The sequence below is a fragment of the Chenopodium album genome, chromosome 1, assembly GCF_948465745.1.
Source record: "Chenopodium album chromosome 1, dcCheAlbu1.1, whole genome shotgun sequence".
Classification (NCBI taxonomy): Eukaryota; Viridiplantae; Streptophyta; class Magnoliopsida; order Caryophyllales; family Amaranthaceae; genus Chenopodium; species Chenopodium album.
The window spans coordinates 45,015,137-45,034,724 of record NC_137834.1 but is presented as its reverse complement, the minus strand read 5'-3'; the positions used below and the strand labels follow the sequence as shown (position 1 = coordinate 45,034,724).

Sequence of the window (19,588 nt, the reverse complement as noted above, 5' to 3'; positions counted from 1 at the left end):
TACAGTATGATAATGTCACGGGATAGTTTTTTAGGGATTTTATCATTTTAGGGTTCCGTGTGCTCCCTCAGCACATTTTCCCTATAAATACCCCCTCATTTCTGATGAACGGGGCACCGAGTAATTCTCTTATTTTATTTTCTCTCTTCTATGCTTTAGCCTAAACACTATCCTATCCTTTTCACTTCAAAATTCCTTCTTCAAGTACTCAAAGGAGTCCATACTTTACTCGTGGTTCTATCCTTAAGCCAAGGCGTGAAAGGTAGAATTGTTTGAGGGTTTGGCCCCAAAATCAACTATACTTTATTTAATTTAATTTAATTATTGTTTATTTATTTCCTTAAAGTTACTAACTCGTTTATTATTTTGTAGTTGCAAACAAACAGAATCAAAGTAAGAGTCATGCTCCTTTTATTTTTATTATTCTTCTAATGATTTTATATTGTTGGAATTGTGATTAAATTGCTTCCAATATTAATGTTATTTTGTTATTATTTATTGATCACTATATTGCATGTTTAAAGGGAATATGTAATTGAAAGTCACGCCTAATAAGATAATTTGGACAACCAGTTTAGGTTTCTTTTTAATCTTGTTGTTTAATCAAGTGATCATGATGTGTCCATTTTATATAGTATTTTACCCCCGTCCCTCGGTCATAATTAGTAGTGTTTTTGGCTCTTTAGAGCCACTTTTATTACTAATTGGTATTTTCCAGTGTTTTCGTAGATTTGGTTGACTTTTGCAGGGATTTATGCTTTTGGAGTATTTTCTCGAGATATTTTGGAGCAATCACGAGCATTGGAGAAGCATGACCAGATTCAATAGCCTAGGGCCGGTTAGAGACATCGAACCGGTGATTAAGGGCTCGGTATAGGTGATACCGGGGCATTTGGACCGAGTATTCAAGACCCAAAGAGGAAACCCAGATTGGCGTGAAGAATTGGAGCCCAATCGAAGTCCAAATAGTGGTCCAAATGAGCCGCCCGGCCAAAGAGGCTGGCGCCCGGAGGCGCGCCCGGCCGGGCGGGAGAAGCTATGGCTGGCGCCCGGTTACGCGCCCGGCCGGGCGCGAGATTGCTATTAGAGACAAAAAGGCGCGCCCGATCGGGCGCGTGTATTTTTAGGAGACGATTAGCGTCGTTTTAATTTGCTTTAGTTTAGGATTTTTGTACGGAGTATAAATACTCCTCCGTAATACGATTTTAGTACTTATCTTCTCTCTTAGACTTTCTCTCTCTACTTAGTTTTCTCTCTCTTAATCTCTCTCTAAACTTTTGTTCTTAATTCTTTCATTAATTCCAGATTTATTTTGGTAACGATTTCTCTTTCCTTAATCTTAGTTATTTATTTTATTCCTTTCATCATGATTTATTTTATTACTTTGATTAGTTTAGTTTTTAATATGTGTGACTAGTTTAATTTCTAGGGTTTATGGGGAATCTAATAAATAATATGAAGGGGTAAATTATTGTTGTTGATTATCAATGCTAGATTAATTTCCTATTGATTGATTTAATGCTCTGTGACTAGATTAGGCCTATCTTTTATGCATGAGTTTGACAATATTGATTCAAGAATCGAGAGATGAGAATTAATGTTTAGGTCTAGTTTCAATAGGAAAGTTAATTTATAAATGGTTAAGTCAAGATTCGAGAGATGAGATTTAATACCGGTAAATTAATTGTGTGATTGTAATACGTAGCGAGAGCCCTTTACAATCTGGTTAATTGATGCATTGATGATTGACTATTATTGATTATTGGTATTGCATGATAATTTCTTATTGGATTGTTTTAATGTTTTACAATTGCGGCTTGTAAAAGTATAGCAATATTAAATTGATGAATCGAGCAGATGTTAATTTTATATTAAAGGCTATTTTCAATAAGAACTTAGATCTAGTAAATTGCGAGAGCCTATTAGATCTATGTTGATTAATAAATTGCGAGAGCCTGTTAATCATGTTATTTATGCAATGTCAATGATTGATTACTATGTTTTACCTTGGAGTATTATTTATTGGTGAACCTATGCCCTAGATCCTTTTATATATTGTTTTCTCCCTATTCCTATTCTTTGTAGTTTAGTTTCATACTCAAATATAAATATTGGTTACTTAGATAATTTAGATTATAATAATTAATTAGGAGTAAAAAGACTTGTTTCCCTGTGGAGATCGACCCTACTTCCCTATCTACTTTAGTTAGAGGACATAGGAATTATTTTTGATTAGGGGATATGACTTTACCCTGTCAAAATTTGGCGCCGTTGCCGGGGAAACGATTTTATTTTTTTTTGTAGTTATTATTAGAGTCTAGATTATTTTTAATTTATTATTATTATTATTTTTTTTATGAGTTGAAAATATCCATGCTTATGTCACTACAAGAATTATATAATTTTTATGCAGCACCTAACTACGGTAGTTGTCAACGTCTTTGTCATGAAAATCCTGAATGCCCTTATAGTGAGTTTTTTGTGCGTGCTCCGGATGATTTTAGAGTCTTTCCGTATACATATGATCATATTCGGAAACGATTAGTTGCTAATGAAAGTTATTGGAAGGCTCTTGATGAAAAAGTCTATGGACACTATAATAACATGAATGTTATTGAGGATGAAGAACCATCGGTTATAGAATTTGTGGTTGAAAAATCATTGGTTGTCGAATCAGTGATTGAAAAATCATTAGTTGTAGAAACGGTGGTTGATAATTCCTTTGTTGATGATGAGGTTATTTGTGATGGTAAAATTTTAAAGTCATTATTGGATGATAAAGACAATGACTACCTCCATGTTCGTTATATTAATTCTAAATTTTTAGCGGAGGAAGCGGAAGGTTGTGGTGTATTTTCATCTCCCTCTTTTGATTTTTCTTTCTACCTTGAGTTCTCTTTATGTGATCCTAACTTTTTCTTTGTAGGGATAAATAATGTGCTTGCTATTAAGCCCTATATAGTGCTTAATGAAATGTTTGCAGGAGCGTTTGATAAGTTACTCAAGGCATTGAATTCTTCCGATTGAGAGAAGGAGTATGGTCGAGCGGGACCTTGATAAACTAGCGCTTTGCGGGAGGCAACCCGTATTTTGTTGCTTTTTATTTAGTTTTTATTTATTTATTTGTTTGTGTGTTTTCTTTTTGTTTTGTTTTAGAGAGGTAGAGGAGAGTATATCTTATATTTGTGGGAGTGCGATTTTGTGCACAGATACTAGAAAAGTTGAGAAAATATCGAAGGGCTAAAGGAATCCCGGGGCAATTAGCAGCAGCAAGCTGCCCCGTCAAATCAGTAGCACGGGCCCGATCGGGCAGAGCTCGCCCGATCGGGCGCGCGTACGCGTCAGCAAACTTAGTCAACTTCGACAGGCCATAACTTTTGCGTTTCTTATTCGATTTTTGCGTGTGACCTGTCGTTGGAAAGCTCTTCAAGTCTAGTTTCCAATTCAATTGCAATCACTGTATTATCATTTATATATCAAAAGTTATGATCAGAATAGTGCACCTGACTCAAATTTGAACTTTTTCCCACTAACACTTTGTTTCTTTCTTGCCCAATTTTGTTCCAAAGAGATGAATTGCAATCCACGAGGCTTTGGTGACATTGATGTGGTGATGATGAAGATTAGTCACCTTGACTACTAGCTTCCCTTTAAGACAATGAGGACATTGTCTGATTTAGCTTGGGGGGAGGTTCTCGTGTTCGTATGGTACATCTTTCACTCTCTCTCTTCTCTTTTTATTTTTATTTTTCTTAGTATAGATTTTATTACTTTCTTAGGTTAGTTTTGCTCCAATGAATTATAAATTATGCTTCCCTGTGCCCCTTACTTGAGAAAATTGTTTTGATTCCTGGTATTTGATGATAGGCATTGTGGATTAGTTGATCATGATTTGATGTTTGATTGCCCTGAAACTTTAACATGCGTCAATTTTGTCCAACTGCTTGTGAATATAGTGCTTGACTAGTTGATTTGGTTAGGAAATGTGTGATAGTTCCATATTTCCTGGTATGTCAATGAATTTGAGTATTGGTTTGCTACTATTAGTAATATTTATATGATTCATTATTATGCACATTGAGGAGGACGAAGGCATTTGTTCTTTTAGGTAGCCTCCAGATGATTGTAGATACATTTGTTCCCTTCTTGCTACCCATGTTGTTGCCTTGACTTTTTGTTGTTTGTTAGCCGCATTACAAGCCTATTTTGCCCCATTGGTTACTAGTCCCAAGCTTGGCTTGGGGGAGCTATTAGTGAGTGAGGTGAGGGAGTTTGTAGTGTGCTTATTATTTGCACAACTTGGGTGGGACTTTGAGAAGTTGTTTTGTTGTTATTCATGTTTATTTTTGATGAGTATGAGAGTTATATTTTCTTGAAAAAAAATAAGCATGATATTATGAGAAAAATAAAGAGAAGTTCAAAGGAAAAAAATGTGAAAAAATAAGTGAACTTCGAAAGAAAGAAAAAAAATGTTCAAATGTTCTAGTTGGAGGTTGATTCAAAAGAAAAAAAATAATAGAGCTTCAATATAAATATTCAAGTTTGGAAAATAAAGTTTGTTTATTCACTCTATTTCTTCATTATTATATTTTTATGAGTGAAATTGTAAGTGTTGGGATTGTTTATTATGATTGGAGTATATTTGGTTGATGTTAGAGTTGGTTATGTAGGAGATGTATGATCATTATTTATTTTGATCATGGGCTTTATTAGGATTTGCTCCCTTAAGCATAGCTTTACTCTCACTTGTTCCCAAATGATTCCTGCCCTTTACCCTAGCCTTACATTACAAGATTTAAAGACCTTCCGACCTTTGTGCGTAGAATTGTATGAATGTGAAAGTGTTGTTTATCAATGCAAGTTATGATTTGGCATATTTCGAGTCGACCAGTAGGATTGAGCGTTCATTGTTTATACACGCGAGAGTGTGAGTTGGGAGGGCGTTGTTCACATAAAGGGGTTGGATGGAGAGCAACCGAGTACATCTTTTACTCACCACATAAATGAGAGTAGAGTGTGTGAGCACTAGTCTTGAATTCTATATGCTCTTGTGGTTTGCTCTATTTGTCAATTGTTAGGGAAGAAAGGTAATTGGATGGATTTAATTGGTTGACTCTGACGCATGTTTATTTGATTTACCCTGGATCATTTGTGCTTGATTTGTACTTTTGGGGTGAAGCATATTTATTGATTCATTGATGAGATCTTTGCTTAGGGACAAGCAAAGTTTTGGCTTGGGGGAGTTTGATGTGTCCATTTTATATAGTATTTTACCCCCGTCCCTCGGTCATAATTAGTAGTGTTTTTAGCTCTTTAGAGCCACTTTTATTACTAATTGGTATTTTCAAGTGTTTTCGTAGATTTGGTTGACTTTTGCAGGGATTTATGCTTTTGGAGTATTTTCCCGAGATATTTTGGAGCAATCACGAGCATTGGAGAAGCACGACCAGATTCAATAGCCTAGGGCCGGTTAGAGACATCGAACCGGTGATTAAGGGCTCGGTATAGGTGATACCGGGGCATTTGGACCGAGTATTCAAGACCCAAAGAGGAAACCCAGATTGGCCCGAAGAATTGGAGCCCAATCGAAGTCCAAATAGTGGCCCAAATGAGCCGCCCGGCCAAAGAGGCTGGCGCCCGGAGGCGCGCCCGGTCGGGCGGGAGAAGCTATGGCTGGCGCCCGGTTACGCGCCCGGCCGGGCGCGAGATTTCTATTAGAGACAAAAAGGCGCGCCCGATCGGGCGGTGCCTCGCCCGATCGGGCGCGTGTATTTTTAGGAGACGATTAGCGTCGTTTTAATTTTCTTTAGTTTAGGATTTTTGTACGGAGTATAAATGCTCCTCCGTAATACGATTTTAGTACTTATCTTCTCTCTTAGACTTTCTCTCTCTACTTAGTTTTCTCTCTCTTAATCTCTCTCTAAACTTTTGTTCTTAATTCTTTCATTAATTCCAGATTTATTTTGGTAACGATTTCTCTTTCCTTAATCTTAGTTATTTATTTTATTCCTTTCATCATGATTTATTTTATTACTTTGATTAGTTTAGTTTTTAATATGTGTGACTAGTTTAATTTCTAGGGTTTATGGGGAATCTAATAAATAATATGAAGGGGTAAATTATTGTTGTTGATTATCAATGCTAGATTAATTTCCTATTGATTGATTTAATGCTCTGTGACTAGATTAGGCCTATCTTTTATGCATGAGTTTGACAATATTGATTCAAGAATCGAGAGATGAGAATTAATGTTTAGGTCTAGTTTCAATAGGAAAGTTAATTTATAAATGGTTAAGTCAAGATTCGAGAGATGAGATTTAATACCGGTAAATTAATTGTGTGATTGTAATACGTAGCGAGAGCCCTTTACAATCTGGTTAATTGATGCATTGATGATTGACTATTATTGATTATTGGTATTGCATGATAATTTCTTATTGGATTGTTTTAATGTTTTACAATTGCGGCTTGTAAAAGTATAGCAATATTAAATTGATGAATCGAGCAGATGTTAATTTTATATTAAAGGCTATTTTCAATAAGAACTTAGATCTAGTAAATTGCGAGAGCCTATTAGATTTATGTTGATTAATAAATTGCGAGAGCCTGTTAATCATGTTATTTATGCAATGTCAATGATTGATTACTATGTTTTACCCTGGAGTATTATTTATTGGTGAACCTATGCCCTAGATCCTTTTATATATTGTTTTCTCCCTATTCCTATTCTTTGTAGTTTAGTATCATACTCAAATATAAATATTGGTTACTTAGATAATTTAGATTATAATAATTAATTAGGAGTAAATAGACTTGTTTCCCTGTGGAGATCGACCCTACTTCCCTATCTACTTTAGTTAGAGGACATAGGAATTATTTTTGATTAGGGGATACGACTTTACCCTGTCAGATCACTAATATTTTAGAATTATGTGTGCATTAATGTTCCACCAATTTAGTTAAATAATAGTTTGGAGCGAATTGAATATTTTGTTTGTATGCCTTTGAGATCGCAGGAATCACTTTTCACTATAAGAATCGAGTAGAGGCCAATACGGGCGAATGTGACTCCATGACTCACTTCGTACCATCATCCCCGATCCTCCTTTCGTGGTTCCGAACCATATGGAGTTAGTAATCTCATGGATTATGAATGGGGTGTAACCTTCACCGGTCAATCGTTGTTGCCTATCGTTGTCCCTTTTCGTGGTTGCCTTTTTATGATCCGTGAACGGTTTACAAGTTCCTTAAAAACTTGTTGGCGGCTCCCTACTTTATTTGTCCCTAATCGTTGTCCATAATCGTAATGTCAATTCCCACTTCCTATGAGTGTCAAGCATATTCACAACATGCTTTTAACGTAGGCGCACTTCGATCGACGCCTATAGGCATGGATATCCTAGGACCTTATACGCCTGCACCAGGCAGAAAGCGCTAAATTTTGGTGGCTGTGGATTATTTTACCAAATGGGTAGAAGCTGAGCCGGTTAAGAACATCAAGACAAAGGATGTCATCTCTTTCATCCGGAAGAACATCATCACCCGGTTTAGGGTACCTATGTCTATGGTGTTTGATAATGGCCCTCAGTTTAAGACCCCCCCAGCTCAAGACTTGGTTTGGAGATTAGGGTATCTCACATTGTTTTGCATCAGTCGGCCGACCCCAAGCAAACGGCCAAGTTGAAGCCTTCAACAAACTCATCTCAGACGGCATAAAAAAGAAAATTGAAAGAGCCGGCGGTTTATGGGCAGAAGAATTAATTCATGTCCTATGGGCCATCCGGACTACTGCTAAAGGGGCAACCGGAGAAACCCCATTTCTTATGGTATATGGTGCTGAAGCCGTCTTGCCCATTGAGCACTATGAGCCGACTCTCAGAGTTATGCTCTATGATGAAGAGGCAAATTGGGAGGCCATGCGATTGACATTGGACTCCCTCCCGGAACGCAGGGGCAACGCTGCCCTACGCCATGAGATATACCGTCTGAGAATGGCCAGAGCTTATAACAAGAAAGTGCACAAGCATCCTCTGAAGGTGGATGACTTTGTGTTACGAAAAATGGAGGCAACCGGTAGGGCCGGTGAGGCTGGGAAGCTAACCCCTAATTGGGAAGGCCCCTACCGGATCTACGAAGAAGTCAGGAACGACACTTATCGTCTAGAAACTCCTGACGGTCGTCGCCTGCCTAGAACTTGGAATGTAGACAACCTAAAAAAGTACTACTTCTGAGAATTTATAATTTTTGTAAACAGTAAGTTAATCAGTGAAAGTCTAGACTTTGTTTGCAGATATATCTTGCCATTTTAATTGTTCGTCCGCCTGGACAATACTCAGGCGGACCCTGTGTTAAACTTACTAAGTTTGATACTTAGTTTAGTTGAATATTATAACTGTTTTTCCGCCTGGGTAAAGCTCAGACGGACTCTCCGTTTGAATAGCTAAGTTTGATACTTAGTGTAATCTAATAATTGCTAGTCCGCCTGGGTAAAGCTCAGACGGACCCCTTTTTAATTACGTTCGATACTTGTGTAAATTATCAAATGCTTGTCCGTCTGGGTAATACCCAGACGGATTATTTGTTCAACCAACTATGTTCGCGTAAAAACTAGGCACAAAAACGCTTAGTGGCTATACAACCGGTCTCAAACAAGACCAAAGGCCAATATGGCCGGATGGTTGCTTACTTTACCTAACCGCCTGTCCCAACATGGACAAAGGCGTCCGGCGACACACCTCCGGGTGCAATCTTCGCAGAGAAAAGACTATTCGTCGATTCTATGTACCAACGCAGATGGTTAAAATCGAATGACTAAATTAGTCAGCTCATAACCGTCTGACCAGAATAATTTAAAGAACTTTTAAGTTACCGAAAGCGGGATGCCCTGAGGCATCAGTCGGTCATCGGCTGAAGTTCTTACTTAGGTTATTTATTCCAAAGTTGCACTCACTCCCCCTATTGGGGCAAAAGATTATGTGTAACGGCTACACGTTAACCCCAGACGGAATACAACCGTCTGGACGAGAAGCTCAAAATACCCGTTTTAATGGCCGGCTGTGCACTTGGTTTGGGGCAATCACCATTGTGATTGATTGGCCTAAAAACACTCCATACTTCTCCTAGTATCAAGTGTTTTCAAGCCAATCAATCGACGTGAAATAAAACCAACCACACAGCCGCCTAGGGGCAAGGGCACCCGGATTGCAAATTGCCGCATGCCTTTTTAAGTTAAGCAAAAAATTAAAGAATTGCAAGCATATGCAAAAAAATTTCAAATTGAAAAACTCATAACGCAAATATATATAAATACCGACTAGGTCGGAATACTTCACTAATATTTAACATGGCGCAAAGGCCAGATCAAGTGTTAACCGGATACTTCCGGTGAAGAAAGAGAGAAATAAAATGTTAACCCAACCCCATGGTTGGTAAAAATACAACATAACACGGCATACAAACCGGTATAGAAACAAGAATGGCATACTGCCGCAGAAGTTTTGGGAGGCCCGCCTAAGGCTGAGGTGGCTGCTCTGGCTGAGTTTTGCTGGTTTGGCCCTCGTTATGCTCATCTGCCGGCTCCTCAGTATCAGAGACATCATATCCCTGCTCAGCAGCCCAATCCTTGAAGTGAGGAGGGGGAGCATCACCCAGTAGCTGGGCATCATACACCTTAGAGGCGTAATCATACCTCAGCTTATAGACCTCAAAGTCTATTTCTGGGTAAAGGAGGCTCCAGGTGATCTTCATCCGGGCTAAGTTGTCCCGCTCATTCTCCTCTGTCAGCCGTTTTTGTTCCTGGGCAAGCTCGTCCGACTGCTTGTTTCGCAGATTAACAAGCTCAACACCCAGGCGGTTAACGTCTGCTCAGAGTTGGGCATTTTCCTTGTCAGCATCCTCTAATGCCTTGAGATCTGATTTGGCATCCTTCAGTTGCTTGTCAAGGTCATCAGCCCGGCAGTTAGCTTCATCGTTTGCAGCCGTCAAACTCCGGATCAGCTCCTCCTGTTTCAACTCTACTGCTTTAATCTTTAAATTACACATATAATCAGAATATTCAGCAGAGTTGAGATTTTCAAGGGCCCTCCGTTTGGCGTTATTTACCTCTTCCTGTTTCCGCCTAAAGAGGCCCCGGAGGCCGTCCACTCTCAGCATCACCTGAGACAATAACAGTCGGCTTATGAGTTACTTAGTAGAATTAAAGATAAAAAAAATAACAAGGTTGTGGGATTCATTACCTCAGCCAGTTGGCCCATTATCCGGTCAAAGTTCATGACCTGCAGATCAGGTATGAAGTTATTCTTAGACCGGGTGAGGGTCCTCACCATTCGTTTTGCAAAGCTCGCAAGATCCGGCTCGTCAGAAGTCAGATCTGCATCGAAAGTAGTACTCTGTGAGATAGAGGCAGCGTAGTCGGCATTCATCTTTTGCCGGCTGCTGACCGACCCCTTAGAGGGATCAACCTTGGTCTTGATTCTCATAATATCAAGTGGCCAAGGTATTTCAATCCGTCCCTTACCTTGGGCTTCCGGATGGGTCTCCGGCTTCTGCTCCTCCCCAGGCGTTGCCGCACCGCTTGCAACATTTGGTGGATCACCACCCTTCGATGCCGTAGAGGCATCCGGCGCTTTCTGCTGCGAGCGTTCCGAGCTCTCGCTTAGTTTTCTCAACACAGCAGGGGATTTTCCCCCAGTCGTTGGACGACCGGATTGGGCAGATGTTTGTTTTTGGGGTGGAGGATGGTCCTTCCTGGCGGCTTTCGCAGTCGGAGTCTTCTCCAGATCATCTCCTTGCCTTTTGAGCAGCTTGGAGAAGGATCGTGGAATCTTTTTGACGGACTCCTGAGAAATAAACAAAGGGTAAGTATACCTAACCGGTAAAAAAAAACAAAAAAAAAATGCAATGCAAACACATCAAGTCAGGCGGTCTTACCCCGCCTTTTTTGGAATCCTTAGCCTCGACGCCTACTTTCTTGGCAAGCGCAGCAGCGCCGCAGACTTGGCCGGAGTCTTTGCCTGATCAACCATTCTCAAGGCTTCGTTTGCGAGAACAAGAATTTATAGTTAGAGAAAATTATGGCAAGTTTGCAATTAAAGTAAAATAACAATCATTCCGGATGAGAAGTATTCTACCCCTAGGAAACATGGTACTCAGCCCGCAGGCGGACAAGAAGCACTCGTCCTTGAATAAGTCCGGATGGGGGATCCAGTTTTTGGGTACTATGATGTGAGTCCCATCCCCCATGGGCTCAGTTGTTGTTTCAAAAAATCCCGGCTCCATTATTTGCTCCCGGGCCTTAGTAGATAACGCCGGGAGAGGGCATTTACGTCCAAGAAGAGCCGGCTCAGTATTGTACTGGAGTAGTGTCCGGTTGTGTCTTAAGGTGGGGGAAGAAACCAAATAAAACTTGTCCTTCCACCCGGACCATTTGGACACTTTGTCCAAAGTCATCAAGTATTGGGGCAGGGTAGTCAGAGTATACCATGCCCCATGGTCGCCTAGAGCCTTGCTCAAATAGTGCATATGAGCGAAGGCGGAGAAGCTGGGGTTCAAGTTTTGAAACTCGCAGGTGGCGATGTAACTTAGAATATTCACCCACGAATTGGGGGTGAGATGCCAAACCCCTAGATCGTACCCCTTAAGGATTTTCCTAATCCCGGGGTGGAGGGGGAATCAGAGGCCGGCCTCGATAACCGCCTCGTAGCAGATGAAGTAGTCATCTGCGTGCTCTATATCATCGCTCCAAGCCATTACAGCGTCAGCTGGAGGGACGATAATCTCCCAACCCCTTCCAAAGGGGTGCTTTTCCTTGAAGACCCTGAATCCACTATTAAGGAGGCGATGTTACCCGGCAGCATCCGGGTCCTTTCAGGGTTAGGGTTGTCAGCGACCTTGGGCGGCTGCTGATAGTCAGCTGCAAAATTGTCCTGGTCGGAGCCGGAGGATTCGACCCTTGATCCTTGGCCGGCCTCAGCATCGCCGACTTCATTAGAGGAGGCGGCTCCCTCGCCGTATACCTCTCGTACCCCAGAGCTCCCGGAAGTAGAGGGAGCCTCTTCGTCAGATCCGCTCTCCTCCCAATCCCTCTGTTCCCTGTCCGGGAAAACCTCATCGGTTGGCACTCTCATAGTGCGCCGGCTCTTAGACCGTCTGGCCGTTTGTTTCATTCTGGCCATTGTGTCCTGCACAGACAGAGAGAGGGAGGAATTCGGAGATGAGCATATTGGTTTCGACAGTCCAGAAGAGGCACCCCCTGTTCTAGACTCAGCCGTTCCGGGGGATCGGCTGAGTGTCCTAGGCAGTGCCGAGTGAGTGGATTGGGAACTCATCTATATTCTCTAAAAATCTAGGTATACAGGCGGAGAAAAAATGATATACAAATTGAAAGGGAGGAAAGCTAAAATGGTACAGGAGGTTACCTCGCTTTTTCTCTAGAAAATTCTGAAAACCGCTATAGCCGGTAAACCGGGTGTTGAGCTGCTAGCACTCGGAAACTTGAACTTGCTGTGACGCAGACGAAAGCAGAGCACTTCTCTCTAGAATCTCTCTCTTTCTCTCACTTAAAAGTCAAATGTGAACGTAAAGTGTGAAAAAGGGGGGGGGGGTAACTTTCTATTTATAGAAAGTGAAAGTGGGGGGAAATTTTTGATTTGAAATTCAAAAATTTTACCCGTTACTGTTCACCCATGAAAGGTGGACACGTGTCACAGGCCCGACGTGATATGCACGTGCAACCTGTGAGGGGCAAATGTTTAGGGTAAAAATACGCTAGACACGTGGACCAATGAGAGGAAGCCACGTGTCGAGCTCAGGATGGCCCACGTGGCCTAGCATCCTCTTGACACTTGGCTCCCTCAGATATACCTCTGAAATTGCGGCCTTCAAGGGCCCGAATCCCTAGAAGCGCCGTTTTACGGCGCAACCCACTAAAAGTAGGTCAAGTGACCTAGATAAGGGCATGCTCTCCTAGGACCCTATAAATAGGGAGATATTTCCCCACTGGAGGGACACATTCAATCATTTATTACACCAGCATTCTCTCACATCAGAGAAAGACCTGAGCTTGGAATCCGAGCAGATACCCACTTAAATTTCCGTTCTCTTTATTCTCGTTCAGGTTACTAACTTGATCGTTGGAGGCGGAGCTCCACCCACCCGGAGTCTCCGTTATTTTGCAGGTACAGCTCAGCCGGATCAAACTTCGTGACGTAACTCTCCCAAGGGACAAAAACACCCAAAACAATATTTAATCCACGTAGTACATATATTTATTTTATAGTATGACAAAATCCAACACTATGAAATTAAATTGGTGGAGTATGTACTAGAGCCGTATAAATAAACCTTGAGATCACTTACAATTAGGAAAGCTTGATTTCAATTGAACCGTATTAGGATCAACCTCAGATACTTAGTTTATATATTGTTAGTGTGCATACCAATTAAACAAAAAGGGCCAGAAAATAAATGGACAAATTGAAATCTAAGTATAAAAAACTACTCCGTAATAAGTAATACTGCAAACACTAATCAACTTGAATAATAATAAAATATAGGGTTGTAGCAGATAATATTAGGACCATCAAATGGAACACACCGTTATTAATCTATATCGTCTTAAAAAAGAAACAAACTCCTGGAACCAACCATCAAACTTAAAAAGTTACTGATCTTATTATATACTACATCATAACATCAATCATCAGTACTCAATTGTAATCGAACATCAAAAACAATACGCTTCCCCTTCCGATATTCTAGTATAGCTCCTTCATTAACCTGGACTTCATAATAATCAATTAATCTATCAACTCCATTATTAATAACACATTGGATCATCTTATTGTCATCAGACTTAATCTTGAGTTCAGCTTTGAACTCATCATCATATAGTTGAAGCACAACATTAGTTGTTTTCCCGAGCCTGTGAAAATGTTTCCTAGCAAAATCTAACGGAACATTCTGCCAAAGCAAAAAAAAATAAAAATATTAACACAACAAACACAATGGCAACAAGTTATTAAAGATATGGGAACGACACATACAATTATTCCTTGCGAATGATACGAATCAGAAAAAACACAATGGAAAATTGGCCCGTCATATCTCTCCGACATAGCATTTGCCAAGCATTTGCCTCTTTCATTGTAGTTGAAGATCCTTGTATCAAAGGCTTACGACCACGCTCACGCCTCATATTGCAAACAGGATTTGTTCTCGGCATCCTTAAGAAAATAAAAAAATACTGTAATATTGAAATTATATTTTTGTTAATGAAACTTTAGTACATTAGCCTATATGTACTGAATATTATTCACTAAGCATGAATAATTTAATATTTTTAATATAATATCTTGAGGTCATAACCGGGTACATTAATTTGAGTAGAAACGCAGGAAATTAAGGCTCTTAAATGTTGACTAAATGCATAATTGAAAAGGTTGTAACATCCAACCATGTGTATATATTCCCCAAATAAGCTTAACTTGTATTAGAATCTGTAATTCTTACAAATTCATTTTAGCCAAACACATATTTTCCCATGTTCAAACTCCACCGTACGTAATCAATATCCATTTGAGACTACCTCGTTAATAACAGCATTATAAACAAAATAAGAAATGCAGTATTTAATTGTTGAGGCATAAATATTTGCATATAACTTATCAAATTATTAATTAATACATATTTAATGTGATTATATATGCATAAAACAACACATCAGTATCAACATTCAATACGAAAACATTAAATGCTACTTTTTAGCTAAGACATTCAATTCTCCATGTTTTCATATATTTCTCATGAGTCATACGAGAGTATTAATATTACACTTGAGACTTTGAGAGTTTACAGGTTTTTTGTTTAATATCCGCGTTATATTATTTATTCATTTTTTATATTATTCTGTCGGTTTATTTTTTTTTAAAAGAACGCTTCATATGTTTTTAAAAAAGTATATTTTTATTTCCATTTATTATTCCAACTCTGACAAAAATGTAGATCTGGATTAGTAGTAGTAAAGTTTGACCCATAAATGGCTCAAACCATGAGTATGATTTATTGATCATGATTTTCTGCTACATTATTTGGAGGTTGCAATTAATTTTCAAAAATATATCGGTATATATTGTCCAATAAATTCAAATGTATATTCCTTTTTAAATACAACCATTTCTTCCTGTGATAAAGTTTCATTCAAATCAAACAATTTGCTAGCACAAAATCAGAAAATAAAATAGTAGACACAATATCTTATTTTGAAAATGTAATAACAAAAATATGTAAGCAATATACACTACTATTGCGAGATAATTAAGATAGCTAAAGAATCTAACAATCTTAAATCAAATCAAGCTATAATTCAAAGACTAAGCTACATACATTCTAGAGTAAATTGCTTTCATACGTACCTTTTAATTTTGCCGATAGTTGATGTTCATTATTATCCATCCATGAACATGTTTTGTACTTATCTTATTGATGAAATATCAATTTTTTGTTTTTATTTTGATGATTGAAAGAACCAGTAATATACATGTAAAATAATTGTATCTTTATCTTCCGTTAATTAATGAAACTTATGGCACTAATTTTGGTTTGCATTCACATAGTACGCAGTTTAATATTTTTTTAGGGATGATAAGAAATATTTAATATAAGCAGTACATGTGGAAAAAACAATGCATCAAATATTGTTCTTATCTAGAACCCCGGGGGCGCCATTTAGCTTTTGCCATATATATATATATATATATATAACAAATAATTTTTTTATAAAAAATAACATGTAGTTATTAAATCCCCTAATTTCATGTATAAAAAATGTAAGCATCAACTTTTGAAGCGTATTATTATGTACAATATCAATTTTAATGCCAAAAAAACAGCTATTCGGAATATCAAATCCTTACAAAAAACATACATCTTAACACGTTAATTTGATAAATTTAATAGCTTCTCAACATTTTCATACACCAAATACACAAAATTGAGTAGATATAATAAAATAAACAAATCTATTTCGCATTAAATAAACCCAACAAGTTAAGTAATATTGTAAAATATGAAATTAAAAACCTCAAAATATGTTAATTTACATAGCTGAGTCGAATGGCAATAAGCCAATAAGGTTGTTGGAGTGGAGTGTGGCTATGCTGTCGTTCGTGGGTGAATGTGGTGGATGGTATTTTGGGGCTGACTGTAGAGATACCTGTGTGTGGCGACTTCTGTGAATTAGATTATGTGGACTTGACACAAGAGTATGTTGATAATCTTAATATGTTCAAGTCATTATGTGGATTTGAATCAGCTTTCAAATAATTTGTTATAGCTTTATATGTTAAATTTTACTATTTTTTTTATATGTCACGTAATGGTGTAATAACCTGACACATGTGATTTAGATAAACGTGGAGGTTGTTATTATGGACAACGATTTTGAAGGTGGGTCTGGAGGTGACCATGACACCGACTCCCGTGGAAGCTTTATTGATGAGGTGGTCCAAGACAGTGATGGTATAAACACACCAAATGGGTCTGATAACCAAAACTTTGCACAATATCTAACCCCAACCGATACAATCGAGACACCAGAGATAGTTGTTGCTAGTAATCAAGGGACTTTAGTATCGTATGTTGAACCTCCTAAGGTTGGGATGGTTTTTAGGTGTTGGCAAGAGGTTGAGTCTTATTACAAAACATATGCTGAGCAAAAGGGTTTTGGTGTCACTAGGGCACAAGGTGTGTATTCTAAAGGAGAGGTAAGGGATCGGATTGCAACTACTTGGCGGTTTGAATGTTGGGGAAGACCGGACATGAGGGCAATGAGGGAAGCAAATAAGAGGTCAAAGGCTATGGGCGTGTCTGGCACTGGCGGGGTAGTTGGTGGTACAGTGTGTGCCTACGAGCTGAGTAATTGTAAGCGAAAGTCAAAAAAATGTGAGTGTAAGGCGAAAGTCTATGCTGACATGAGTCGCGAGGGGGAGTGGGTGATTAGGAAAGTGGAGTTGGAACATTCAAATCACACCCCAAATCATGCAGACGCGAAGCTTGTTAAAGAGTATCGAATGAAGAAATTTACTACCACTGTTCGAAGGAGGCTGATGAAATATTTCGGTAAAGGTGTACCTGTCTCACAAATTCATGGATGCTTGGCCAGTGAAATTGAAGGGGAAGATGAGTTGGAATATAGTGTAAAAGACATGGCGCATGTGGTTTACAAGGCAAGGAAGCTGAAAATGGCCGGGGGCGATGCTGCAGCCATGATGTCTTGTTTTAAAAAAATGCAAGAGGGTAACCAGCATTTTTATCATGCACAAAGATTAGATCAACAGGGTAGGTTGAAATATATATTGTGGGTAGATGCCCGAAGTCGTGCGGCTTATGAAGAATTTGGTGATGTTGTGTGCTTTGACGCTACATATTTGACAAATGAGTATGAACTGCCATTTGTAAATTTTGTGGGTGTAAACCACCATGGACAATCTATATTGTTGGGTTGTGCATTGGTGTCTCATGAAAATTCAGACACATTTGCATGAATATTTAAGGAGTGGTTGGCATGTATGAATAACCGAGCCCCCGCTGCTATTCTCACAGACCAGGCTGCGGCTATGAGAAAGCCCATTGAGGATGTCATGCCTTCGACACGTCATATTTCAATCTTTTATACACTTTCTTTACTTACGTTAACTATGCATTACTCACTACTTTCGAGTGGTTTATTGTGCAGTTACAAAGACTTCAAGGGAGTGTTGAAGGCCATTGTGTATGAAAGTTTGCATGAAGAAGAGTTTGAGAGAAGGTGGAATGACCTACTTGTCAATTTTAATTTGGAAACCAATGATTGGTTGAAAGGCTTGTACAAGGAGAAGCATATGTGGGTCCCCGCGTATATGAGATATTATTTCTGGGCAGGAATGAAAACTACCCAGCGTGTGGAGAGCATAAATAGTTTTTTTGATGGATTTCTTAATCTCCACACCAAATTATTTGAATTTCCTGTTAAGTATGCTCAGGCCATGGAGAAACGGGTGCAGGATGAGACTGCTGCTGATGCAAATTGCGGTAAATATGTTAGGAGGTTAGTTACTGGCTTCCCAGTTGAAAAGTTTTTTCGACGACTGTACACCGATACCAAGTTTCAAGAGGTACAAACTGAGTGTACTCGAATGATGTACTGCTATTGTACAGTAGAGAAGAAGTTGGATGAAAATACTATTCAGTACGCAGTTGAAGACCGTGTGTGGGTTGTGCCTGATGGTCAGTGTGAGGAAATTTTTACTGATCGAAGGAGGTATTACTCAGCTACCTTCAACATGGAAACTAATGAGGTCTCATGTAACTGCAGGACATTTGTTACACATGGTATTATGTGCAAGCATATGATGAGCATACTTCATCAGAATTTTGTGGTTGACATACCAGAAAAGTATATTGTGAATCGGTGGCGCAAGGATATCCTAAGAAAACATACTAAAGTTCGTGTTTCTTACCACGACCCTAATACGAGTGTTGTTTTGAAAAGATTCAAAAGGTTGATGACTGAGTTTGAAACACTGTGTGATGAAGCTGCAATGATAAATGATGAAGCAGTCGATGTGGTCAGTAAAGCTTTGTCGAGTATACGCGTTGAGGTCGAAAATTGCAAGATACTTAAGGCAGATGAATGTACTATCCTTTCTTTTCCAGACGAAACAAACACTATATCCACTGTTCAACAGACAGAAATTGAACCCGATTAATTGCATGATTTTGATAGTCCACACCCAAAATTTTGTCCTCCAGATTCTGCTGGAATCATACAAGATCCTCTAATAACAAAGAAACCACGAGGCCGGCCGAAGGGCTCAAGACACATGACTTTAGCTGAAATGGGCTTCAAGAAACCGGTTGTTAGGAAAAGGAATAGGTCGTTGGTCACCTATCACAGTGGAAACGAAAATGGAGAGGACACTACTAATGGAAACCAAAAAAATGCATCTTCTGCGGATAAGGCGTCAACAAAAGGCACAAGCAAAAAACCTACAAAAAAGGGGGTTGACACCAATAACTCCATTGTCAACAACAAAAGGCCGGCCAAAAAAAGGGTTGAGAAGGCGACCAAAAAAGGCAACCCCAATAATGTGAACAAGAATCCACCGGCAAAGAAAAGGGTCAGCAAGGGTAAAGAGGTCCAACAAGGCAACAAATTGGGAAAAGGAATGATTGGGCGATCAAAGACCAACAACAATCTGAAAACCCCGATTAAAACCAGGAAGGTAGTATCCCAACTTGATCAATGGCTTAATATGTTATTATCAATATTTAATTAATTCTATCTATGCAACACACTAATGAGTTTACATTAATTACTGATTTTCCAGGTAGTACCAAAGGTGAAACTCATTACTGAATTGGTCCCTTTGTCAATTTCAGATGGGAAGACCACTGTATGTGTCATTTTAGTACTTCTCCCTCCTTTACGCACTGTATTATTTGATGGTTAACATCTGATCAGAGTAAGTATTGTTAATGCAGAAAAAACGCAAGCAAAGTACTGGTAATACGTCAGCAGGTCTTCCTTCAAAGGCAGGCAGAGTTAGCAAGG

At 39.1% G+C, this 19,588-nt stretch overlaps 2 protein-coding genes across 2 annotated transcripts; both read left to right on the top strand.

The window, feature by feature from the left end:
• The first annotated feature begins 16,424 nt into the window (after positions 1 to 16,424).
• LOC145631972 (protein FAR1-RELATED SEQUENCE 8-like) lies at positions 16,425 to 17,540 on the top strand. Its single transcript, XM_081684215.1, has one exon. The coding sequence runs from the start codon at positions 16,425 to 16,427 to the stop codon at positions 17,538 to 17,540; it is 1,116 nt and encodes a 371-aa protein (XP_081540341.1).
• Positions 17,541 to 17,693: 153 nt separating this feature from the next.
• Positions 17,694 to 18,743, top strand: LOC145631962 (protein FAR1-RELATED SEQUENCE 6-like). The gene has a single exon (XM_081684206.1). It carries the CDS (start codon positions 17,694 to 17,696, stop codon positions 18,741 to 18,743), a length of 1,050 nt encoding a protein of 349 aa, XP_081540332.1.
• Positions 18,744 to 19,588: the final 845 nt, after the last annotated feature.

Bases quoted from the DNA above. Each gene is read 5' to 3' on its own strand.
- LOC145631972 (XM_081684215.1), top strand. From the start codon at position 16,425: ATGGACAACGATTTTGAAGGTGGGTCTGGAGGTGACCATGACACCGAC.
- LOC145631962 (XM_081684206.1), top strand. From the start codon at position 17,694: ATGCATTACTCACTACTTTCGAGTGGTTTATTGTGCAGTTACAAAGAC.